The sequence below is a fragment of the Danio rerio genome, chromosome 3 (assembly GCF_052040795.2).
Source record: "Danio rerio strain M-AB ecotype USA chromosome 3, GRCz13ab, whole genome shotgun sequence".
In the NCBI taxonomy this organism is placed as follows: domain Eukaryota; kingdom Metazoa; phylum Chordata; class Actinopteri; order Cypriniformes; family Danionidae; genus Danio; species Danio rerio.
The window spans coordinates 43679624-43706903 of NC_141023.1; the positions used below are offsets into that span (position 1 = coordinate 43679624).

At 34.7% G+C, this 27280-nt stretch overlaps 2 protein-coding genes across 8 annotated transcripts in view; one reads left to right on the forward strand and one right to left on the reverse strand.

Moving 5' to 3' along the window:
* Positions 1-27229, reverse strand: ubfd1 (ubiquitin family domain containing 1). Of its 5 annotated transcripts, XM_087242962.1 has the most exons (8): positions 27141-27229; positions 19236-19424; positions 13178-13459; positions 6697-6905; positions 6526-6591; positions 3944-4049; positions 3784-3866; positions 1-1583 (listed from the first exon to the last, which is right to left on the reverse strand). In XM_087242962.1, exons 2-8 carry the CDS (start codon positions 19249-19251, stop codon positions 1473-1475), a joined length of 873 nt encoding a protein of 290 aa, XP_087099088.1. In that variant the 5' UTR covers positions 19252-19424; positions 27141-27229; the 3' UTR covers positions 1-1472.
* LOC799265 overlaps positions 15349-27280 on the forward strand; it is a 33272-nt gene continuing 21340 nt past the window's right edge. For all 3 annotated transcript variants that reach the window (XR_015481131.1, XM_087245058.1, XM_087245057.1), the window contains exons 1-6: positions 15349-15516; positions 19254-19440; positions 23252-23307; positions 26157-26264; positions 26357-26436; positions 27157-27253. Coding sequence is in view for 2 of the 3 variants with exons in the window: in XM_087245058.1 (XP_087101184.1) it covers positions 19348-19440; positions 23252-23307; positions 26157-26264; positions 26357-26436; positions 27157-27253 (434 nt within the window). In the remaining variant the exon portion in view is untranslated. The remainder of the gene's footprint in view (positions 15517-19253; positions 19441-23251; positions 23308-26156; positions 26265-26356; positions 26437-27156; positions 27254-27280) is intronic.

Consider the following 27280-nt stretch of genomic DNA (forward strand, 5'->3'; position numbering starts at 1 on the left):
TCATCCTTCCTTTGGGCTTTATTGAAATAAAATGCTTCTCAATGGTTAGCACCATGTTTGAAAAAAAAAAAAACATCAACATCATGCAGGATCAAAATAGTGAATCATCAGCATCCTAGTTATATGATTGGGCACATAAAGACTCTTCTTCCTAATATTATATCTGATTCAAGAGGATATATTGCCTTGCTGTGTTTAATAAGACAACATTAAGGCAATTTAATTGCCACTTTCAAAGTATCAGAGGGCTGAAAGCAGAGGCAGAGCAAAACAATAGAAGATAAGGTATCATTTGTTCACATTAGTTTAATTGCATATAGCATGAACGGACAAAGTGTTTTGCTATTACAAAAGTTCATGCACAAAGAAATGTTGGGTTATTAAAACCCAAATTGTAATAATAATTAATTATTCAGTAAATGAACTCTTGATGACTTGATGTTAAATACTGTAAGTATTAGAGCCTAAATGATGAGATTACTTAAGGTAAGTGAATATTGTTGAAGCTGTTCATTAGTTCAAGGGTTAGTTCACTCAAACATTAAATTAACCTCATTATCTACTCTGTCTTGTGTGTTTTTAAACCGTTAGGAGCTGCTTTCTTCTGTCGAACACAAACGAAAATATTTTGAAGAATGATGGTTGCCAGCGCCCATTGACTTCCATTGTAGGAGAAAATTACTATGGAAGCCAATGGGTGCCAGCAAACTGCAGCATCTTTTAAAATATCTACTATTGTGTTTAACAGAAGGAACTCGTATAGGTTTGGAAAAAGTAAGGAGTTTTTTTTCACAATAATAAGTTGTTTACTAATGTCAACAAACAAAACCTTATTTTAAAGTGTTACTATCTTTAACCTTGTAATTCTGTATCAAGCCCCCTGCTTTCAATGCACAATTATATGATTTTTCTATGCGTTATTAATAGTTCTGTAACTATGCATACATTTTTCATCCAAATGAATACAACCATATTCTCTTAACCCAGATTATTACTACATTTCAGCTGATTTACATGTAAACTATCATCTGTGCAATGACAAAAAGTGAGAGCAAAGAAATCAATGGTGTGTGAACTGTCGACTTTGGCAAGTTTGCTTGAGTTGAATAGTAAACCGAGGAATATTTTCGATAAAATCGTTCTACTGCGTCAATCGTTTTCCTTAAATAATTTTTATTTCTTTCAGAATAACTACGAGAAATGTATATGCAAGTTCTGTACAATTTTTCTGTTTCTGCTTGGGATTGCTTTTAAAAAAACGAGTGGTCAAATAGTTTGAAAAACGGGATGCTGACACTTAGTGCACTTAAAACCCCCCCCCCCCAAAATATTTAGTCCAACAGCAATCCTTCGGTTTGCTCTGGATATACTTCAGAAAAAAAAATCAGTTCTTCAGATTACGGTGTTGGCTCCAGTTAATATTTCTCAATCTCTTCTCTGAATCCCAATTCTTCAGTGTCTATAGAGGCACGTTAAAAATACTGCCATTTTCCCAGAACTGTGTCTTTGATTGCATCAACAAACTGTGCAGGCACCCAGTAGACCCAATATTGTGAGGCTTCTGTCGGACCCAGCTGAAATGCCTGGAGTGACAAACAAACAAAACAAAACAATTACATAAACACATCCACATGAGTTGAAGTTCTACTGTGGTGATTTTGTCATATGGATCTCTAGCAGCACCAAACTAGAAAAAATACAATCCAAATTAAAATAAATAATCCAGATTTTAGTTTTTCTGATAGACGACTCTTGTGCTCTTTGAAGATTGCATTTATTCACTAATTTTCCTTCAGCTTAGTCCCTTTATTCATCAGGGGTCATCACAGCGGAATGAACCGACAACTCATCCAGCATATGTTTTATTCAGCAGATGCCCTTCCAGCTGCAACCCAGTACTGGGAAACATCCATACACTTATTCACACACATACACTATGGACCATTTAGTTTATTCAATTCACCTATAGTGCATGTCTTTGGACTGTGGGGGAAACCAGAGCACCCAGACGGAACCCACGTGAACCCAGGGAGAACATGCAAACTCCACACAGAAATGCCAACTGTCCCAGCCTGGACTTGAACGAGTGACCTTGCTGTGAGGTGACAGTGCTAACCACTGAGCCACTGTGTCGCCAAGACTGCATTATTAAATTAAAAATACAGTAGAAACAGTGATATTGTGCATTATTGTGATAACTACTGTACATTAAAGCTGATCAGCGTCATTCCAGTCGTCAGCATTTGATGATTTGATGCTGGATAAAAACTGATTAATAATATCAATACTAAAAACTTTTCTGGAGCCTAATGTCTTGGTAGAAACTGATAAACTACAATTACATTTTTGGGGTAATTTGTTAAATACTTCATGTTGCAATGTTATTATTATATATTACAAATATATTACAATGTTAATATTACACAATACAAAAATATTCTTGTTTAGATTATTTCAAAGTGTGTCATTTACGATCAAGACTAGAAATAATACTAATAATTATAGAATCTAATGTTGCTAACTCACCTAACCTGATTTTAATTTGTTACCAACTAGATAAAATAAAAAAAAAGTAACAATAATCAAACTTGAGCACTTAATTACACCTTCAGGCTCCATGCTTGCAGTCAGCCAGGCTCATTTACAAGACTGCCTAATAATGTTATAATTTTTGATCATTTTTTGTGCTCATAACCAAAGTGTGCGGAAAGAGAGCTGCATATGAATATGTTTTTGATAATGATGTCTTAAAAAAAAAAGAATGCAACCAGCAAGGAGCAAGCGTTGACGATAAATTATCAATTTAAGTGTAAATAACAGAACTGTCATTTTTAAGTGAACTGTTTGCTTTATAAACCACATCAACAATACAAACGTAAAACAAAGAATTAAACTTCTTCGCGAGTAAACTATTTAGATCTTCATTCATTCGACTCGTTCAAATAGCTGATTCGTTCAGGAATGAAGTAGATCACTTTTTCATTGAATCACTTGTTCACCAGATTCATTCAGAAATGTGAATTCATTCATTCAGAAATGAAACAACACTGTTTGTTCAGAGATGCACAACTGTTCTGTTGTGGCTGTATTTTTGTTTCCAAAATTGACAAAAACTGTGCCTAAAAGATAACAATATAAAATCACTTCCACATACGCAGTCAAGGCATTCAGGAAAATAATAATAATAATAATAATAATAATAATAATAATAAAAATAAAAAAAACACTTGTGTGTTAATGTATATATCGTATCCAATACAAATACTCATATTTTGAAATTTAGGGTCATATTTGTACATTCTACACTATAAATACCACGGTGTGTAATCATGCAACAAACGACTGTAACAACCTAATGGAAGTTAAAAAATATTGCAATATTTTTTTTATAATGAATGTGTTTAATCAACAGCACTGACCCAACCACTATTTTTGCTAATGCATGAATAAAAAAAAAATAATAATAATAATAATGATAAAATAATAATAATAATATTATAAATAATATATATATATATATATATATATATATATATATATATATATATATATATATAAAATAAACAAATAAATAAGGTTTATTACTGCAATTTCAATATATACATTTATTATTATGAAAATAATGCAGTTTTTCTATATTATTGATTTATTATTGATATTACATTGATTTGGTAAGCATTAGAGACTTCTTTCATTTTTATGACCATTATCATGTTAAAAATCTTGATTGAGAACAGTTGATAAATTGTACATTTGGTTGAAAATGCAGCAGTAAACACATACCATCATATGATAGTCCTCGTGACCCTCTATTGGCTCAGTCACAACATTTTTGATGGAACCCATAGGGATTTTTTCTGTTCTTTCTGGAATATGGAAAACAATACACGTCAAGCATAAAGCAAGCACTGAAAACGCATTTGAAATGAAAAGATAAACTCACCTTTTGTTCCGATCCACAACTGATCCTGTTCCAGTTTGAAAGTTAGTCGTACTTTACCACCAGATTTGTTGTACATTCCTGATAAAGGCACTGTTGGCAGACGCTCCTGTTTAATAAATAAGAGAACGCTCGGGTTTCATTAGTGCACACAAGGAACTTATTCAGTGTCCTGAACAACGTAACGGCAAGGTCACGAAAAGTATAATCACAATAAACTGCCATGCAAATGAAGCTTTAAACAGAAACATGAAACTTTTAGAAACATGAATACACAAAATGCCATGTGAAAGACTGCACATAGTAAAATCAAAAAGTCTGGGATTATTTATTTTCAATACTTATAAATAAAGCAGTTTAAAAGGTTAATTTTACATAACGTGTGCAATGCTCTGGTAAAGTTTAATCAGATCTAAAAAGTAGTGTCTAGAGGCAAAAAGTACATGTGTGCAATAATCTGACACAATCTAATCAGGCCAGCTCTAATCAGATCCCATTCCCACACAAACTGCTGATTCACTGGTGTCCTTCAACAACTACTAAAAACTCATGTCTTCCGAGAGCATCTGAACTCTGATGAATAAAACCAAGACCCTTCTTCTCTACCCCAACTCATTATACACCAACCCAAAATACTATAAATTCTGAGTGTGCCTCACACAGGTGAGTGGGCTTACCAAACCACCTGTAGAAAACACACTCATTTGTATCAATGACACATTAATTGCAGAGTTCATACACATTTTTACTTCTAAAATTCCATGACTTTTCCAAGACTATTCCAGAACTTTCAATCACATTTTCATGAGGTAATGTTTCATGTTATGCCTACATATACATGGTAAATAATAAGAGAAACAATGACGTTCAAATTTATTACAGCATATCATAAAACACGCAACAATCTATTTGGTTTTGAATTGGTTTTTATATCTATGTAAAATTGATTCTGATAATGCTTAAACAGCACTAATAATGTGAGAGCAAGTTTTTGGCCAAGAACAGAAAAGTAGTAAAGACAACTAACCTATATCCAAGTTAGGGCTGCACAATATATGGTTTCAGCATCGATATTGCAATGTGTGCATCCGCAGTAGTCACATCACAGGAAATGCAATGTTAGGATTATAGTTTAATATAGACTAAAAGTTTATCATCTCCATGCATTTTAAAAGAGATAGTTCACCCAAAAATTGCTTACCATTTTCATTACACCCTTCACTTGTTTCAAACATTTATGAGATTTCTTTTTTTAAATGAACAAATATATATAATTTAATAACTCCTATAGTGTAAAAACAAGTGAATTTTGAGTAAATAATACATTTTAATCTTTGAGTGAACTGTCCCTTTAAGGCCTGTGACTGTGTAAACATTTCAACATTTCAAGTTTTAAAACATCCGGCTACAAGAATTTTTTTTGTAACTTTAATAAAGATTAAATAATATACAGTAAAGACTATGCAGTGTTGATTACTCGGTATCTGTACCTAAATAGTGAATACCTGAAAACTATAATCCACTTTTATCTGTAATATATTTCATCTCTGCTTGAAATTTTTAAAATTGTTATATATCACCTGCGATTCACTCCTCTACAAAATCCCCCCAATCAATACAAATAAACCTGATAAATCATCTTGTGAAATTGTATTCACGTTGCAATATATATCACAGAAATCAAAATATCGTAATGTCAGAGTTTTCCAATATCACACAGCCCTAATTCAAGTATACAGGATTTTGTTCAACTAATTTCCGTGACTTTTCCAAAACTTTGTGAGTTTTTCTGTTTTTCCCCATTTTTTCCAGGCCTGGAAAATGCCAAGTGAAAATTCCATGACTTTTCCAGGTTTTCCATGATCGTATGAACCTGTAATTGACACGAACACTGTGCATTTTTGAAGTGTGCTTAACACAGGTGAGTGGGCTTGACAAACTACCTGTAGAAACACTTTCTCTCTTTCTCAAAAAAAAAAAAAAAAAAAAACCCCGAAAATCTCTGAACACAAACACACTATTTTGTAAAACTAGCACTTCTTGTGTGTATTGCCTCCTCTTGTTGAATCGCTAAATGCCTCCTCAATGGGCTATATGCACAGCTAGTGTTTTTTAGCCTATGATGAACTTCTAGTATAATATTTAAGTTACTTTTTAAATTTTATTAGGTTCCTTTTACAGCATCGATGCTGTAATGTAATTCAAACATAACCAGTTAAATAGATGTAAGCATCCATTTGGTTGTTAAAGCATAAAAACAGACAAAACACAGTTTAAACACAGGCGCCGTCATTATTAGCCGGCTAGCGCAGAAATTCCATTGAGAAAACTGGGGTAAAAATAATTTCCATATTTTAAAAACAGCGCGGAAAAATACAATTTAATGCAGTGCTTCTTGTCTGGTCCCACTTTATATTGCATCTCAGCCAGGCAGTGAAGATTGCTGTATTTTAAAAAATCAGATCTTAAACGCAGAGATTTTGTATGGGATGACAATTCACCGGAAGCCCTGGATGAAGTCTGTGTGCATATACCCCATTGTAAGTGACTTTGGACAAGTGTCATACGTTTCATTTCGGGCATACCTTAGCTCCTTTTATTGATGACATGACGTCATCTGGTTTACCTTTGTCCAAAACCTTTCTGTGTTGCTGAAAAAAGAAGCATTCACAGGGATATTTATAAAAAATAAAAAAACATTTTTTCCATTAAAACTTTAGATGTCAATTTGACATTGTGCAAAAAACATATCCTACCTTTTGTCTGCACAATGGCTCCTTTTTGTTCTCCTCGGCTTTAACCTCTTGCTGAATAACTTCTTTTGGTGTATTTACAGCTAGTACATCATTTATTGTGGATCCGACCACCATGATCTTTGCACCATTTGTAACTTTTATTTCTCGAAGCGTCTTTTCCTCAGGTAGCAGTCCTTTGTACATCACTTTCTGCATAGCAGGTGGAAGACCTAACAATGACAGAAAAAAACCCAGACATTTGTATTCATAATAAATAACCATTTACCATTTTTGTTGATCTTTTAGTAGTGGATTGAGACAGGCAAAGGTAGTTATATTCTCGCAAATAACAGTATTTTATGCATAAATTACTCATGTTCGGACCCACCAATTTATTTTATATATTTTTCAAATCATAGTAACTAATAGAGGAAGAGCATTCTAGGATGCTTTTTCAACTATTTAATTTGGTCACATTTGCTGGCTGTTTGTTAGCTGCTATTCTTTTTTTCTTTTTTAAACTGTGTCAGAATTTCTAGAGATGTTTCAAAATTATAAGTGTCATCAGCCATGAACCAATCCACCCGAAGAAGTACATAAAAATAATACTTCATAAGAAATAAAGTAAAAAACTAACGTATAAGCCCATTTAAACAGCTTTATGATGGAAAGAACTCCTTTATAATCATATAAAGCACTGTGATGACACAAACTAAAACTGATTAGAAAATTCTAAATGGTTGGTTGCATCTTTTATTTTAAGTTTATTGTAAAATGTGCAAATAAATATTTCACAGGAATAGGCAGAGCTAAAGATCTCCTGCTTCTCCTTCAGGCCTGCTTTGCTCACTTCATCTCTCTGATTGGTGGAATTTTCTGTGAAGCATTTTGGGTAATGTGGTATTTTTTTCTGCTCAAACTGCACTCTTAAACACATTAGGTTGAATTAATGTGATGAAGTGGGTTCAACAGAAGCAAATACAATCAATTCACAACATGTCTTTATAGGTTTATTATTTAGTGGGGATGCTCCGATCAGGATTTTTGCAGCCGATACAGAGTACAGATTTCTTGTCATGGTGATCGGCTGATACCGAGTACCGATTTTAAAATGCTTCACTTTATAATGCATTAAGCACATTTTCCCTCTAAGCATGAAGCTTAAGGGAAGATCTCACCTTACCTAGGAGAATAAATTAAAGACGCTGCATATAATACCTTAAACATGTTTCTTATAACCATTTGAGCATGTCATGGTCAGAAGCAGCTTTACAGAAAACAATATTCATTCATTTTACTTCGGCTTAGGCTATGTATAATATATGGCAGTGCTTGTGTATCTTCCTCTCCATGTTAACTCATAAACAAACACCTGTGATCAGTTCATGAGATTGGCGAGTACCGAGCCAGTCACGAAATGTGATTATCAGCTAATACCGATCTTCGGCCGATCAATCAGAGTATCCCTATCATTAAGGTTATTTTTCTTATGGGGAGATGAAATAAAGGCATTTTTTTAATCATACAATGAGACTCTAGGTCAGGCGTAGGCAAACTCGGTCCTGGAGGGCCTATGTCCTGCATAGTTTAGCTCCAACTCTAATCAAACACACCTGAACATGCTAATCAGTGTTTCCAAGATCACGATCTATAAGCAGCTGTATTTGATCAGAGTTGGAGCTAAACTGTGCAGGACATCAACCCTCCAGGACCGGGTTTGCCTACCCCTGCTCTAGTTGAATCAAGCATTTTAATAACTGACGAACGATGACAGTAAATTAACTAAATCAGTAAACATAAACTGAAGTAAATGACGACGCTACACCCAAAAAAATATTTTTTTTTTACTCGTTAAAACTACTTATTTAAAAAGAGCTGAGTGAACAACACAATTCTTGAGATTTCATTAGGACAACTTAATTTTTTTATGTTCAATCCACATAAATTAGTTAAAAGAGTTAATTTAACTTAATCAATTTGTGTTGGGACAACATGTACAGTGTGGATTTTGTGAAACCCTGCATTTTACAGTGTATAATTACAGAGTTGACAAGCTGTGTTATAATCAGTCATTTTTACAGCTGTTTTCCTGTTTACTAACGTGAAACAGCACTGAAACAATTGCTATTGTATAAAAAAAAACTATGTATAAATGTCACTGGATTTGATTTATAGGTCCACTCACAATTAAAAGGACGTTAACTAAAATGATAAGGATAAAGATACACTTGTAAAAATAAAATGTAAAAAGTGAAGTTTGCTATTGTATAAAGTTCTTTTACAACTAGAGTGATAACAGCACAGAGAAAAGGTACAGCACAAAATACTAATTTTTAAACATATGAGGACAAAAAAACAGAATCCATTCTGCTTTAAAGGGCTTGAGTGTTAAACGCATCAGATAAAAAATAAGTAGCTTGTGCCAATTATAAACTGAATGTTATCATCATTCATATTGACGCTAGCATAATTAGAATTATAAGTGTCTTTATAGCTATTGTTCTTGGTGTGAACAGGCCGTAATTCATAGATTCAGTCAAGTGTGTACAAATGTTTCATTAGTGGTTTATCTCTATGACTGACTTTCTTCAGTCAAACACAAAAGGAGATGTCAGGCAGAAAATTAGAGGCTGATAGTCGCTGCACCTTTTTTCCTAATCAACACAAGTGACTAATATCATCAATTCTACTAAACATCACCCTAATTTATGTTTCACAGAAGAAAGTCAAACATGTTAGAATGACATGAGAAAAATTAAATAACATTATTTGAGTGAACTGTCCTATTATGTTCTTTTTTTTACCCAAGTAGTGCAATAAAGGTTTAAGTTTTAACTGCACTTTAAATTGTCTCCTAAAAAGAAAGAATCAACAGCCTAAAGGAGTTGTCAGCTATTTCACTTTCACTTCTGTAACTGCTCTACATACCCCTGTAACACATTTACAAAATGCTAGGCTATGGCTAATCACTGGCTACATGCAAACAACACCTACAGTAATGTAATCCTAAACACTTTAGTCTGTTTATGTAGCTGACAACAAGACAAGAATTCACATTTATATTTGAGATAAAGCAATTAATATAGTGCATTTATACATAATCACTGAAACTTTGAAAATTGAATGGAATAAATGGGAAAGCCCCTTTATTGTTATGCAATGACTTTGACTATTTTGGATAGCCCCGTGAAAAGAATTGCTCACAGCACATCCAACGTTTTCATCTTTCAGCAGTGGCATTTACACTGAACTGAACTTAAACTGTGAAAACTGAACTGAAGCAATTTTAATCAACTAGAACTTCATCTATTAAGCTGCTTTGGCACAATCTACATTGTAAAAGCACTATAAAAATAAGGAGAAATTGAGTTGAATCTATGTCAGACTGAAATGTGCTCAACAGAAATGTGTGCCTTGGCTACTTTTCTCTAAATGTATGCTGAGAAACATGCTGCTCAAATTGTGCTTCGTATGGATGAGGTTTGGGTGAATCAATTAGTTCTTTCAATGTTTTATCACTCAAACTGTGTTGAATTTATATTGCAAAATCAATACTATTTGTTGCTGTCCTACAGTATGTATTATCGCTGAGTATTGACGGAGATAATAGATGCTTTGTCTCCAATACTTTGTCTTTAAAGGTCCTGTAAAATGCTTTGAAATGTGCAGTTTTATTCAATGTTTGACGTAATCTCAACTGAAACACTAAGAGAGGGTCGGACAAAGTGTAACTTCTCCCCTTTTTTTTAAAAACAGCCAATAGATTGAAGGCGGGGGTCCATTGATCCATTTGGGCGGAAGTGAGAAACTACAAGCTTTACATGTTTATATAAATTTTAGATCTTCTAAATAGGGCTGGGCGATAATGCAAAAAAAAAATATATATATCACAATATCATGTTTCATATCATTCGATATCGATAATTACTGATCATTTAAAAAAAAAAACATTTAGGAATATTAGGATTTTTTGTTTATTTTAATTTACCAACATTACTAAGGTAAATTGTTTTAATAGCCAAAACCAAAAATATTTTTACATCTCATCTCTTTATAATGAAATAAACATGAGTGACGACATCCTTAAATCTTTTTTATTATTTACGGCACACATTTTTACATGTGTTGTTATTCTGATCTGAGGTTAGAAGAGCGAGCGTCTGATTTCCTTCACCATTTTCTATATGCATCTCTCGTAACTAATCAACTGTTTTGATGCAAGTTTCGGGAGAAAAGTAAAAAGCACTGATGTGTTTGGGTGCGCTGTGTTTGTCTGAGGTAATTAGTCTGCCGTTATTACTGAAATGTGTATATTCCACACAAAGTGTAAAGCCGATTGTTTATTCCTTCTAGCCACATAAATCGTGGTGTGCTTGCAGCATTTGGACAAGTTTAAATGTTTTTTTAACTAGGTGTTCCTGGAAAATGCACGTGCACCATATGCACGCTGCTTGCGAACCATGTGTGCGTTGTGCTAGTAGAACCTCAATTAAAAATGACAAACTTACACCCTAAGCTTACAGGCATTACTTCCAAGGTGCACGATCAGCAGCCACGTTTTAACAAAATTATAATGCTTCAAACCGAAATTTCATACCAAACTTTTTGCGTTATTGAGAATGGTGCTCAGTCAATTAATATCGATACCGATTTTAACGTCCAGCCCTACCTCTAAACACAAATTTTACCACTGTTTTGGAGCACACTAGCTTATAGACATCTTAAAAAGTCCCAAAACTCATACTACAGGGCTTGAAATTGCGCATATGCACCCAAAATTTTATCTATGCAACCTCAAAATATATTTGGGAGCATTTCTGCGAGTGCTTAAAATTGTTGTGTGCGACCAGTTTTTACTGCAAAATGTTCACCACATGCGTGGATTCAGGAGACATTCACGCAGAATACATCTCTAAGCTCTTTGTCTGCACTTCAAATGTGAAACGCAGCGGTAAGAATGGTTTAAAACAGTTGTCATGTCAACTTGCTGCAGTAAACAAAGCCAAGTCCGTAATGCTTGCCCCGCCTTCGCGCTCTTCCTATTGGCCCACCGCTGCTCTAGAACTGAACGCAAATGATTGGTTAATATCGTTGAAGATGAGAATGAAGATAACACTGACAGATTTTGTTTTAGAAACCATGGCATCTAAAGTTATAAATAATGACACATCTTAGTAGTGATCATGTGCTAAATGTTAATCCACCATCTACACTTTTAGAAGAGTGGATAAAAGACTTCCATTGGCTTCAAGTCCGCTATGAAAAGTCTGTGGGATGGAATTTTCAGGTAACTGTTTGCCACATCTAGCACGAGAGCTTCAGATTAATCCTTTATATAATCGCCAGATGCTGTCCGTCGTGCAAGGAGCAGCTATATGTCAAATTTAACACCACGTACACCATCGCAAACGGGGCTTGCACTGAGTAAACTAACATCGCTACTCCTAAAAAAAACGGTATTGCTATTAACATGACGTATGCATATAATAAGGTACAGTACATGTCAAAAGCATCAGTGCAATATCAGACAGCACTTGTGAGAACAGCACAGTTATATCGTTAACAGATTCATTCATGTCAAGCAGTGCGTGCAGGGCCAGTGAGCGCTCCGTGTATGCTTTGGTCACTCAGTTATGTTATAAAATGTATTTTCTTGTGATTTTCTTGTGATTTTGTTGAGACATTTTTTCTCACGCTTGCATATATATATTATATATTTTTGCTTGTTAGTTTGATTAGTGTTGATTTTAAATGAAATAAATATGTTTGAATAAAACTTGTTGTAACGGTGCTCATAATTGGTGTGTGCGACTAAATTTGGGCTGATGCGCCTACATTTTTAAAGTTAGGAGCGCCGGTGCTACCAAGCATAAAGGTTAATTTCGAGCCCTGTACTAACATCTAAAAAACTTTATTTCAATTTAATGGGACCAATGGAGTGGGTGGAGGAAAGAATAAATTGTCTTTGGAAATTTTAAGAGTAAACGTAACTTGACAACACTTTGAATTACACACACTCATATCTACAACATGAATCTTGAACAACCAATTTACACTTTTTAGTGAAATATAGGTGTCCTAATAGTGTTTTTAGCAGTGTGGGACACATATACGTCTGTCAACAGCTCATAAATGTGTTTTGGTGTTTCGTGACCCTTTAAGTGTATTAAGAAACAGTATTGCCAATTTGGGTTTTGAAGTCATCCCTCCACCACTTTACAACAGACTGAGCCACCTTACCAATCAGAGTGAAGCAGTGTAATGGACAGCAGAAGTTTTGAAAGACTGAATCTTTGAACAAATCAAGAGTGACTCTGAGAAATGAGGTGTTGCGTAAATGAAACATGAGAAAGCAAAAGTATTTTTAGACCTTGGATCCATGTAAACCTATAGCACAAGACTCCAAAACAAAATTAGGAACCCTCGAAATAGCATATTTGGGACCCCTTCAAATAAATATCATGCTAAACCCACAACTTCCATGAACATGGGGTTACATTACCAGTGAGAGCGTGAATCTTCTCTTTCAGCTTGGCACCGGTGCCATCTAAAGGGATTTTAAGATCATATTTGTTTTTGTTCCAAATGATTTTCACGTCCACCATCTCTTTCCCCTCGTCACTTTCCTCTCCGTTGCTGACCGCAGCAGGCTCAGCTGATGTGCTTTCACCATCGGTAAGAGATGTTGCTTCGCTGCCTGCTTCGTCTCCTTGTCCCGCAGCTTCGCACAACACTTCTGGTACCTTCTGTGTGACCTCAGCCTCCATACCTACTACCTCACTTCCTGCGGGAACAATGACAGATGAGAAGGCATCAATCAAAAGCAGTTTTTTTTTTTTTGTATTATGTTGACCCTTTATAGGGTAAAGTATTGGTAATATCTAAACATAAAGGAAATGCAAAAGTAAATCAACAAAACAAGCAAATCTTTATAGAATAAATATGTACAACACCTTAATTTTATAACTCCCATGAAAGAAAACTAGACAACACTCCTGATCTTTTCTGAATTTGTGTTTTTAATACTTCACAAAAGAGATGGTGTATGTTTACAATAATTTCTAGTGTCTAGTATACTGTACACGTTTAAAGCTAATTGAACTAGCTGGTGTCCAAGGACGCAGAATCATCTAGCAAATTCCCCAAACGATATTTGAACTCAACTGTTGAACTACGACCAATAACTGACCCTGATGGACGGGACCGTTTTGTAATCCTACACAACTGACTCATCGTTAACTTAGCCAGCCCGCTGTGCTAATATTCGCAAGATTGTGTCCCAAACCCATTGAGCTGCCTATCTAGACAGCATCTCTGGGCACTGAGCTCAAATGGGACGTTCGTTTAAAGGTTATTAACACTCCCGTGAAGACTATAAATGCTTTTTGAACGTTTTAGAAATGGTCAAACGTTACGTGCGCGCTCACGATGACCCCTCAAAATGCTGTCGAAGTAGAAAGCTCAATAGATTTTGTGACACAGCCGAAGTTTTCGACATGGCTGTTTTAATCACAAATTTTCTAGCTGTTGTTTTGCCCTGACAAGTTAAAGGAACGTCCATTCATAATAATACAAGACACAAATGACTGGACTTGAGGTTGTACGGTTAGAGATAACACCGCAAACACGGTGGAAATTGCATTTAAGTACATTTTCATGCTACCTACCATCCTGCGCCGCCATGATGATTGTGTACAATATGAGGAAAGGCTTCTGGGAAAGAGCGTGCTGTCAGTGATTGAGCTCCGCGGCTTCCCGTAGTGACTTTGCGATTTTAAAATCTGGTGCATAGTACGAATGAATTTTCTTTTTAAAAATAAATTGTTGAAAAGAATTGAAAAGAATCAAGGAATGGTCAATCAAACACTCTTTCAACCAATACATGCTGTTGAATGTTCTATAAAAACATTTATAAATGTACAAATGTCCACAAGCCCCCTTGTTTTTTGCCATCAATTTAGTTATATAGATATTAATTTCTCAGCTATTTTGCAGTTATGTTTACAGCAGTGTTCAGAACTAGCCTTACAAAGTTTGTATTAGCAAATAATTAAATGATGATACTTAAAAAAGACACTATTTATTTATTTTATTTACACTTTTTTGAAACTTACTTTGTAAAAGAAAACAATGACTAAACTCTAAAAACTCGACTATAACTTTGCTGATGTACAACGATACAGAAACTCGTTGATCTGAAACGTGTATTCCTTATACACATTGCATAGTTTTGTTCATTGTTTAAACTCTGCATTAGCTAAATATAAATAAATAATTCTTAAATATTTTAAAATATGTTTTTTACTACCTATTTGCTTGTAATAAATAAATGAATAATTTAATAATAATAATAAACGAAAAAAAATAATATATATATATATATATATATATATATATATATATATATATATATATATATATATATATATATATATATATATATATATATATATATATATATATATATATATATATATATATATATATATATATATATATTTACACACTTTGTTTCAATAATAATAAACAATGTTTCCGGAGGTGACGTACACTGTGAACGTTTGATGACATCCAAATAACTGGGATTGGCATGCGCAATGTGCCTAATACATACAGATCCACTGTTGATCTAAGCGTAAACTTACCCTACCCTGCCCTACCTTGAGGGCACTTAGTGAACTTTCAGCCCTTACACAAGCAACAACATATGAAAGAAAAAGTAAACATTGCAAATACTTTCATACGTGTTTATACGTCCAGGAGGAAAACAGTCAATCTACACTGACTGCGCGCGTGACCGATGCAGCATTGACTACGTGTGAGTTTGGCTTTGTGAATCGGGTAAGTTTTTCTTACAGTGATGCAGTGTTTATTGACTCACTGTTACTGTTACTAGCAACACAGCTAACCTAGAACAACTAATGAGGTAATGTGGTTTCAAGAATACATGCAAGTGGAATGTGAACTGTCTAACGTATAACGGACAAAGACAAAAGGAGATTTTCAAGCATCAAGAACTGAGTTACTGTACTTACAAACTATTGATACAGCGAATGACATTTCAGTATATGTCTTTTTAAAATAATCGTAATAATAATTATAATAAAACTTGTCAGACAAATGTAGAACAAGTATCATTTGAAGAAGTATCAAAACTCAAAGCACGTTTGACCATTTGCCACAACTAATTTAATGGTGAGGGTATTTGATTTGAAATCTATTTTTAATAAGTATCAGTCAGAATAAGTATGTTGTTTAGAATTTACATAAATATGTAACGCGATAATAATGGCAAAAGATCATTTCTTCATTTTCTTTTTGGCTTAGTTGCTTTATTTATCTGGTGCCACAGGGGAATGAACCACTACCTTATTCAGCATATGTTTTAAGCAACCCATCACTAGGAAACACCCATACACTCTCATTCACACACATAGACTACGGACAATTTAGCTTAACCAATTTAGCTAAGTTATAGTGCATGTCTATGGGCTGTGGGGGAAACCGGAGCACCTGGGGTAAACCCATGAGAACACGGGGAGAACATGCAAACTCCACACAGAAATGCCAACTAACCCAGCCGAAGCTCAAACCAGCAACTTTCTTGCTGTGAGGCGACAGCGCTACCCACTGTGCCACCGCGCCACCCTGACAAAAGATTAGTTTACCCATATTTTGATTTTTTTTTTAAAAGTTATTACAGTGGATATAAAGTAAAAAGACCAGTAAGAGACCAGTTTCTCTTGATTCATCTGTTGCAGGTTTAAGTTAAAATGTAAATATTTGTTTTATTCTATAAAGGTCTGATAAAATTTCTGGGAGTTTTTAAAAAAGTTATTGGCTTTAAAAAAAGTTGTTTTTATTTGTTGTGTTAGAACACTGGTATCATTACATAAATATTTAATTTGTGCTGTTTTATAAATATAAAATGATCCAAATGACCACATCATTCATTCATTCATTTTCTTGTCAGCTTAGTCCCTTTATTAATTTGAGGTCGCCACAGCGGAATGAACCGCCAACTTATCCAGCACGTTTTTATGCAGCGGATGCCCTTTCAGCCGCAACCCATCTCTAGGAAACACCCCCCCACACACACACACACACACACACTATGGACAATTTTAGCCTACCCATTTCACCTGTACCGCATGTCTTTGAACTGTGGGGGAGACCGGAACACCCCGGGGAAACCCACGCGAATGCAGGGAGAACATGCAAACTCCACACAGAAACACCAACTGAGCCGAGGTTAGAACCAGCGACCTTCTTCCTGTGAGGCGACAGCACTACCTACTGCGCCTCTGCGTCACCCTAAATTACCACATTTTTACTTTAAATTTTGGATGAAATCAGGTGGTTAAAAAAATGAAATAAAATGTTGTTTTGCTTTATTTGAAAACAAAATTGTTAGCTCTTTCTTGCAACAGAAAGACATTTTCTTTTCTTTTTCATTCTTATTTAACAAAGCAAGGAAGTTCTATCATACTGTTTTTCTTCTGGAGAACATCTTATTTCTTTTAGTTTTCTGGAGTAAATTGTTTTAATCTATTTGTAAGGTCAATAATATTAGCTCCTTAAGATTTTTTTTTCTATTGGCTACAGAACAAACCACTGTTGTGTTGTCCAATTTCCTGCCTAGTTAACCTAACTTCCCTAGTTAACATTATTAAGCCTTTAAAGGGAACCTATTATGCCTCTATTTACAAGATATAAAGTGATGTCCCAAGAGTTTGTATGTGAAGTTTCAGCTCGTAACACCACACAAATAATATTTTATAACTCTTTGCAACTGCCCCTTTTAGGATTTTATCCAAAATGTTTTTTTAAATTGACTTGACTTCAAAAGACTGTCGCTTTAAACTCAAAAGAGATTGTGCTCTCAGCGCTCTCTTCAAAACAGGGTGGAGCTATAAACACCTATGTGTCACCATAGCTGCACATTACAAACTAACGGTGGACGGCTGCTTCTCAGTCAGGGCTGTCTAAGCTAAAGTTGTGGTCAGACTGCACTTTTCTCCCCATAGACTTCCATTCATATGCACGTGAATGCGTCAGACTGGAAATGCAAATCCGTGCGTCAAGTTTTGCATTTCACTGCGCTGCAAAATTCAAGCTTGGTGAACTCTGACCTGCAAAATCGCATCACTTGACTGCGTGAGACCGATCAAGGATCAAAACATGATCTCTCTGGACAGAAATTTTAAATATGGACCAAACGTTTGCTTTTTTAAATGTCTAATCATCTTGTTTAATCTCAGCCCTTTTCGCAGCGCCGTACGACAGAATTTCACAGGCTCAAACTCTAGTGTGACTGCAGCTTAATGAGCGAGAGATGGTGGGGCTTTCCCCCTACGATGACATATAAAAAAGGGGAGAATGTCAATCAAAGTGTTTCTGCAGACTGATTCTATCAAGTGTGATTAAAAAAATAGAATTTATTCATTTTTACCATTAGAAGCTGGGTATATTCACACACTGTCACCAAACAACACCTTATTAAAGTGTTTTTTTACTTAATTGGTCCCCTTTAAATTGCACTTTAAGCTGAATACCATTATTGTGCAAGAGAACTAGTAAAATATCATATACTTTCATCATAGTAAAGACTGGTTTTTAGAAATTAGCTATTATTAAACTACTTAACTATAATAACTACAATTTATTAAAGTGTTGAACAAAATCTTTTTAATAAACAGCACTTAGGCAATATATTTAATGCTAAATATGTGGGAGGGCTAATAAGTTTGCCTTCATCATGACTGAATACATAAACACTCACATACATTTTTTTCTTCTTTTTTAAATATTTCCCAAATGATTTTAAACAGAGCAATGAAATTTTCACAGTATGTCTGATAATATTTTTATATATTATTTGTTTTATTTAGGCTAGAATAAAGGCAGTTTTTGATTTTTTAAAACACCATTTTAGGGACAAAATTGACATTTAGGGACATTTTAGCCCTTTTAAGCTATATATATTTTTTCGATAATCTACAGAACAAACCATCATTATACAACAACTTGCCTAATTACCCTAACCTGCCTAGTTCACCTAATTAACTTAGTTAAGCCTTTAAAAGTCACTTTAAGCTGTATAGAAGTGTCTTGAAAAATATCTAGTAAAATATTATTTACAGTCATCATGGCAAAAATAAAATATATCCATTATTAGAAATGAGTTATTAAAACTATTATGTTCAGAAATGTGCTTCTCTCCATTAAACAGAAATTGGGGAAAAAATAAACAAGCGGTCTAATAATTCAGGGGGGCTAATAATTCTGACTTCAACTGTACATAAACACACACACACACACACACTGTCTGTTCATTTTCATTCTGGGCCACTGCTTCTTGTGTGAAGTAGTTGCCACGGAAACCGTCACATGGACTTTGCATTCCAGCAACTTTCATCTCATGCTTGACAGTCACGAGGCGCGTGCAGCTCTCTCAGACCACCAAACAACTCATATTTGTCATCCTTCAACTACGGCTGCAGCTATAATGCAATAATACTCTAATATGCACGCAGTAAATCACTAATCACTCCACTTACCGGCTTGCTTTCCCATAGTTTGCTTTCCTAGATGCTGTTAACATTTACATGGACCAAAAGCCACCATCGCTGAAACTCCGGCATCTTACATGAGGATTTACACGCTGAGCTGATGATGGCGGACATTAGGACATATAATGTTGTTGTTTTGGGAATAGGATTTTTGCTCATCTTTACAGCCTTCACCACCTGTGGGAATATCGAAGTAAGTGGTTTTTAATTCTTTCAGCATGCTACCATGATATAAGGCCTGTATGATTGAATGAAATGTTTTGGTTAAGTTTGAAAGCTGTATCTGTTGTACATAAATGTTTGGTTTTAAACATAGCTGAAGTCTTCCATTTTCAGCAGCTTTAAATGAGTTACATTATCATGAAACATGTCCCTTAGGCATGATCTTTGTGTTCTTGTATTGATAGTTGTGTTACTGAACTACTTTTTAGCGATAAGCAGATTGATTCTTAGGCAAATAGCCGAAAAGAAAGCAGTATATCTGTACAGAATTAACCCTTTACCCTGTTAACAATCCCTTCCTCCACTAAGGCCTCGAGGTTACAATTTAGCTATAATTAAATGCAAATAAAACCTTCAATATTCAACAGTCAGAAAACAAAATAAATAAAAATAAATGAGGAGAATGAATAAATTTTTTGTAAACCCATTGAATTTACACTATCATGTTCAGTTTTTCACACATTGTAGTCTTTGACCCTTTTACGGAACCATTTATTTTTACATTAGTTTAGTATACCTTGTAAAAGATTTAGTTATTTTTTTTGAAACAGTCTATTGTTGAAGTGAATCCGGGTCAGGCGCCTTCTCGTGTTTTTGATTTTCCTATCAGTCAATACATTTTCCTGCATGACTAATGCGTGGAACTAATTCAAATGTCACGCTGGACTTCTGCTGACCCCACAGTCACTCGAAAAAAGAAAGAAATAAAAAACCCACAAACTCAATTTAACCATAAAGAGATGTTTTATTGTAACAATTACTCCACAAACTTCATCTGTGTGCAACATGAATCATCTTTAAAATATTCTCAGTGATGCAATCATGCATGTATCTTGCAGTCTAACTATTTTATTGGATATATTGTAACTAAAGCAGCATTTTTAAGTCCATAGACTTCATGACTATGTATTAATTAACAAACTATTATAAATGTTTATATTGATGTTATAATTATACATTTTTTACGTTATTATTGTACAAAAAAATGTCATGTTTCAGGGCTTATTGAAAAAAGTATTATGTATTTCTGGGTGATGCAGTGGCGCAGTAGGTAGTGGTGTCGCCTCACAGCAAGAAGGTCACTGGGTCGCTGGTTCGAACCTCGGCTCAGTCTGCGTTTTTGTGTGGAGTTTGCATGTTCTCTCTGCGTTCGCGTAGATTTCCTCCGGGTGCTCCGGTGTCCCCCACAGTCCAAAGACATTAAGCACAGGTGAATTGGATAAGCTAAATTGTCCATAGTGTATGGATGTGGATGAGTGTGTGTGAATGTTTCCGCTGTGGCGACCTCGCATTAATAAAGGGACTAAGCTGACAAGAAAATGAATGAACGAGTTATATATTTCTGTTAGGCATGTCATGATAATTAGTTTCAAGGCTTACCGCCGATTGGAACAGACAATGTTTTGAAACCGCAAACATTTTCTGTTATACCGTCCCTTCGGTATATATAAGTTGTTGTTGTTTTTTGCTGCTATTTCATTTAGTTTTTTTGGCCAACAGTATCTACAGCAAAATGACCCTACAAATCGAAAGCTACTGGTCAGCAGTAGTGTAAAGTAACTAGTTACAAATACTCAAATGACTGTAACTGAGCAGTTTTTCTCAGGAATTGTAATTTACTAGGTACTAGGTACTAGTACATTTTTAGCACAGTATCGATACTTTTACTCCACTACTTTCCTTCAGCCTGCAGTCACTACTTAATTTTTTCCTGTCTAGGGGGATTTGAAAAATCTTTCCTGGGATTCCTGTCCAATCAAATCGCAAATAGAAGTTAAATCGCATCATAATGACTTCAATGACTTAAATCGCATCATAATGACGCAAGACAATGGCGTTTTATAAATTGCAGCAAACTGTTTGGAAGCATTAAACGTGTGTAAGAAGATGTCCAAAATCTTTACTCGCATTGACCCAGAGACTGTTAAGTCACTGATGAGAAGATGACGGATGTTTACTGTATGATGACCGAAATGGCCTTAAACACCCAGCAGGCACAAGACGTCAACATGACATCAGATTGATGTTGTACCCCAACATCATGGGGACATTGCATTTTGTTTGGAATTGAAAATTGGGTTGGCATCAGAACCCAATGTCCAACGGCCAACCTAAAATCAATCAAATATCAACGTCTAATGATGTTACAGCTTGACATTGTGTGGACGTTACCCAACCCGGGCTCATTGTCTCGAATACGGACCTCCCGGCCACGTAAATCGCGGTCTCCAGAAACGTCCGCGGGGCTACGTTTCCAGAATGAGCTTGGGTTGAAGTTACCACTATGACGTCTATCAGATGTTGGATTTTGGTCAGTTTCTAACACAACCTAAAATCAACCAAATATCAATGTCATTTGGCGTCGTTATTGGACATCAAAATAATGTTGTCCTTAGATGCTGGCTAGACATTGAACTTTGGTCACCTGTAATCACAATCTAAATCTTACATAATATTAACGTCGTATGACGTTGTGTGCCTGCTGGACAATAACTAAACGCATTAGACTTGAGAATGTTACGTTTACACACATTCACAAATTACATGTAAATGCATCAGCTTTTTACAGCATAATACTCACTACTCATTACTCGAGTACTTTTAAAAGGTCTTGAGTAATATTCTCAACAGATACTTTTACTCTACTCGCACTACATTTTTAGGCAAGTAATGGTGCTTTTACCTAAGTATGATTTTTCAGTACTCTTTCCACCACTGCGGGTCAGCCCCACGATTCAGGAATTGTTTGAAAATGCAAACATGCTATAGTCCTGAACAATACAGTGGCTGACTTTAGATCCAAAGAAAAGAAAGATATCCAAAGATCACTTGTCAAGTTTTAATGAAATCTGTGTTTTTGAAATTAATTAAGATAGCCAGTGCTTTATTTTATTTGTTTAGCCTGACTTGTTTAAAACAAAAAAAGCCAAACTTATTTTAAAAGTTTTTTTAAAATAAAATATATTGTGTTAAATGGAGAAAAAGCTGATTTTTTACCCAGAACTTATTTAAGAGCAGTAATCACAATACCACATAAATCAGCGGTTTCCAACAGGAGGGTCCCGGCCCACAAGGGGGCCTCAGCAAGCTCTGTGGGGGGTCGCGTCATATAAAAAAAATAAAATAAATAAATAATCAGTGGACAGTTAGGAGAATGATCATGTTGTCTTAGTTTATTTTCTCTCCTGGCTGACCAAAAAAGGGTCAAACTTGTAATTCGTACTCCACAAAAAAAGACAGTCTTACTGATTTGCCTATGCAGCTAATGCTAATGACCCAAGCATACTGGATCCAGGTGAAGAAGCTCCAAACATTTTGGGTGACAGTTTTAGCAATACTGGAAATACCAACATAGTTACCTGGACTATTATTTTATTTTCCCTAAACAAAGAGTCCCTGACTCAGCCACTGTGCAAACGTTTATGCTGACGAATGCATGAGACCGTACAAACTAATAAGACATTTGCAAACGACTCATCCTTAATACCACAAGGTGTACCCAATACAAATGGCCTACTGATGTTTTGCTTTTCTATTTTACATTAAGCTATTATTTGTGCATAAACATATATAGAAATAGTAATAAACAAACCATCTTTTTTTTGACGTAACTAATGCAAACTTATATGAGCGATAATATTATTTAATGTGGAGGGGGGCCTTACAATATTTTACGGGGGAAAAGGGGGTCTCAGGCAAAAAAGGTTGGGAACCACTGGTATATATCATACCATCAGAATCTTATATCGACCCATGCCTAATTTCTATGTATTTCCTTTTAGCAAACAGTGGTGAAAAGCTTGAACAGCACTAACTTCACTGGGAGTGGGTATCACAGGTAAGATTCGCTACATTGTGTGTGCAATATTTAAAGATTTATGAGTGGTATGCAAACATAATAGACTGTGCTGTTAAATGCTTTAATGATTAATGAAAATTAATTTCAGTCTTACACTCAATTGTTTTGCTGCTTGTATAAACTACGTATTTAAATTGAGCTGAATCAACACAGTTCCTAATTTTATTTTTGAGACAGCTTAATTGTTTTATGTTCAATCTACTCAATTTTTTTTAAAACAATTAAGTTAACTTGATCAATTTATGTTGGGAAATCATGAATGACTTGTGTTCTGAATATGTCACCTTTTCTTTGATTTATCAACCTTTATAGCTTGAACTAATTTCTTTCCATAAGTGATTTTAAAGTGGTTGAAAAAGTCATTCTTTTGTCGACTTAAAGGGGTTTCTTCCAATCATGAGAACATATTTCAAAAATGACTGATTTGGCAGCAGTATTTGTGACATTTCTTGTGTTGTTTTGTTGTGAAAATACACACAAATGTATACATCTTACTTCTTCGATCCTTTTTTGACCTCAAGGACCGTCAGTCATGTTATTTATTATATAAGGAAGGGAGGAAACACAGAATGAAACAAAGATAGAAATTGTTTACCTCTTAATTATATAAAGCCTACTAAATCATATTTAATACATCATCCTAAATGATGGAAATTTTCAAAACGTCAATTTTAGCAATTCATACAGCGAATGTACTCTGTTAAAAATATATTTTAATTAATAGTTAATTTATTTATGGTTGAGAATTGCATTATGGGGCCTTGATTTCTGCTTTGTTGACTTTTGATTTAAAAAAAAATGTACCTCTACAGTTTACAGGGTTCAGACAGTCATTGAAAACCTATAGAAGTCATGAAATTTTGACATTGCATTTTCTAGGCCTAGAAAAGTTTTTGAAAAATAGAAAAACTCACAAGGTTTTGGAAAAGTCATGAAAATTGCATTTATATTTAGTCATTTAGCAGACATTTTTGTCCAAAGCTGCTTAAGCCCCGGTCACACTAGAGCTTGTGCTTGTGAAATTCTGTTGTAATGTACGGCGCTGCAAAAAGGGGCGGGGTTAAACAATATGATTAAACATTAATAAAAGTGAGTGATTGCTCTATATTTTACAGTTCTTATTTTATATTATCTTTTATTGGTCTCATGCAATCACCTGATGTGATTTTGCAGGTAAGAATTCACCAAGCTTGATCTTTCGAATGCAGCGAAACATGTGCTTGCATATCTAGTCTGCAGCATTCGCATGCCTATGAATAGAAGTCTATGAAGTGAAAAATGCAGTGTGATCGCAGCTTTATAATAGAAGTAGTTTTACCTACTTTAACAAACTACGCGATTATGTGAAATTAGTTTAGCAAAAATCTGTGTATTGGAATGGAGGTTAGTTGTTTTTCCTTTTTTTTTCTTGCAAAACATGCTCTCACATTATAAGTGCTATGTAAGCATCATCTGTTTTAAATAGATGTAAAAATAAATTAAAAAGTATTGCATGCTTTATGATATGCTGTATTAAATTTAAACATTTCTTATGATTTACAATGTATATGTAGACTTTACAAAAAACATTAGGTCATATAAATTGACTTCAAAGTCCTGGAAAAGTCATGGAATTTTTGTAGTAAAAATGTGAATAAACCCTGAGTTTAACAAAGTGACATTTATTAGTAGCCAATCCCTGTTATTTGGATGTCATCAAACGTAGAAACAAGTGTGTAAAATGGCAGAAAATGTACTGGCAGTTTATTACAAGGTTTTTGTACCATAATATACAACACCAACCCAGACAGTATATTACTTTAAACTATTAAAAATGCTAATTAAAGTCACTTTTTCAAAATTTTCAATGTCAAAAGTTGTTGGAAGAAAGATCAAGGCCCCTTAATGCAATTCAAAAGCATAAATAAATCACAAAATATGGAAAAATGCTAATTTATGGTTATTTTTACATAATAACCAAAGCGTTAAAGATGACAACATTGCCAGAACAAACTGTGAGATATGTAAACTTGATTATTGCAAGAGGTGGAAAGGAAAAGGATGGGTATATTAAACATAACAAACAAACAGTTGATGAATGTTAAAATAAGGTCATTTAAATAAATTAAATAAAAATACGGAAAGGGCGACGCAGTGACGCAGTAGGTAGTGCTGTCACCTCACAGCAAGAAGGTCGCGGTCGCTGGTTCGAACCTCGGCTCAGTTGGCGTTTCTGTGTGGAGTTTGCATGTTCTCCCTGCGATCGCGTGGGTTTCCTCCGGGTGCTCCGATTTCCCCCACAGTCCAAAGACATGCGGTACAGGTGAATTGGGTAGGCTAAATTGTCCGTAGTGTATGAGTGTGTGTGTGTGTGTGTGAATGTTTCCCAGAGATGGATTGCGGCTGGAAGGGCATCTGCTGCATGAAAACATGCTGGATAAGTTGGCGGTTCATTCCGTTGTGGCGACCCCGGATTAATAAAGGGACTAAGCCGACAAGAAAATAAATGAATGAAAAATAAGGAAAATCCTGGATGTGTTTCTCCGCTCTTCTTAATTCTTTTTTTCATGTTTTATAAAAGTATCAGATCTGGTTTCGGTATCGGAAGATACTCAAAATCAAATGATTCAGTCTCAAGGGCAAAATATCCTGATGAGCACATCCCTAGCAGTATACAGTATTGCACAGTGCATTATTTAGTTCAATATGACTAAATAAAATGATATATTTTGAACTGGCATCATATTCTGTTCATTAAGGGCTTCTGAGTTTATTAAAGACTTCAATAAACTTAGTCAAGATATCATGAAAATGTGATATCTAATCATTTTGCTTTTCTCTTTTTACAGCCTTGGAATAATATATGGAGTCTTTTCCTTCTGTAATATACTAGCTCCCACTATCGTTGCTGTAATTGGAGCTAGGTTTACGATGTTCTTGAGTGGCATTCTTTATAGGCAAGTATCACTGATGTCTTTGTGACTGTTTTCCATGTAGTCTTTGTGTCGCTGTTGTCTGTATCCATCACTTCTGCATGTTTTTTTTTCAGTGGTTATATAGCTGTATTCATCATTCCATCCACATGGTCCTTTTATTTCACATCAGTGGTCATTGGCTTTGGGGCAGCCAGTAAGTACATGTTTAAAACACAAAGCCACATTCATCGTGTATTTCATTTAATCAAACATTTCATGTTCACTATCTCTGTAGTTGAAATATATATGCAGCTATTGGAATAATTTTAGAAGATCACTTGAAAAGTTTACTGAGTTAATCAAGTGTGGGTTTGAGTAAAATTTTGATATTTATTTAATTTTATATAGGTTTGAGAACATTTATTACAAATTTCATAAATAAAATTATTGTGATTTAGAGCTTTTTTTTTGTTCAGAATAACAAATGTTTTCATTTGCTGTTACTGAAAATTATTACACGAAATATCAATTTTTTTACTTCTCTGAAGTTTTGGGCGAAATTTCATCAGTAGTTTAAAGAATAAAACAACAAAAAAATGTTACTCAAACACATAACTATAAATCATTAAGTCTCTAAATTTGTCCATGATTTTTGTACAATGAAGGAAGACTTTTTTTGGAAATTGCATTTGCTAAGTCTAATGATCTATGCTAAGCTAAGCTATGCTAAGCTAAGCTAAGCTAAAATGCTCCCTCTAGACCTAGAGATAGACGGATCTATCAAAAATGGTAAAACTCCATTGTTTAACTCAGTGTATTTCCCCCCAAAAAGTGGAGTGTTCCTTTAAGATGTACTATATAAGCAATTATCAGCATTTGAAATGGAATTCAGAGAACTAATTTTAAGTAAATCCTGACCTTTTTCTGTCCACAGTGCTTTGGACGGCTCAAGGACACTTTCTAGTGGAGAACTCAGATGCTTCCACCATCAACAGGAACACAGGAGTGTTTTGGGCGTTACTGCAGTGCAGGTACAGGAAGTGACATCAATATTGTTC

Coding starts and splice junctions, on each gene's coding strand:
- ubfd1 (XM_087242962.1), bottom strand. Junction 4,050..6,525: donor CATCAATAAAAGGAGCTAAG/GTATGCCCGAAA, acceptor TTTATTAAACAG/GAGCGTCTGCCAACAGTGCC. Junction 1,584..3,783: donor ACGAGGACTATCATATGATG/GTATGTGTTTAC, acceptor TTGTCACTCCAG/GCATTTCAGCTGGGTCCGAC.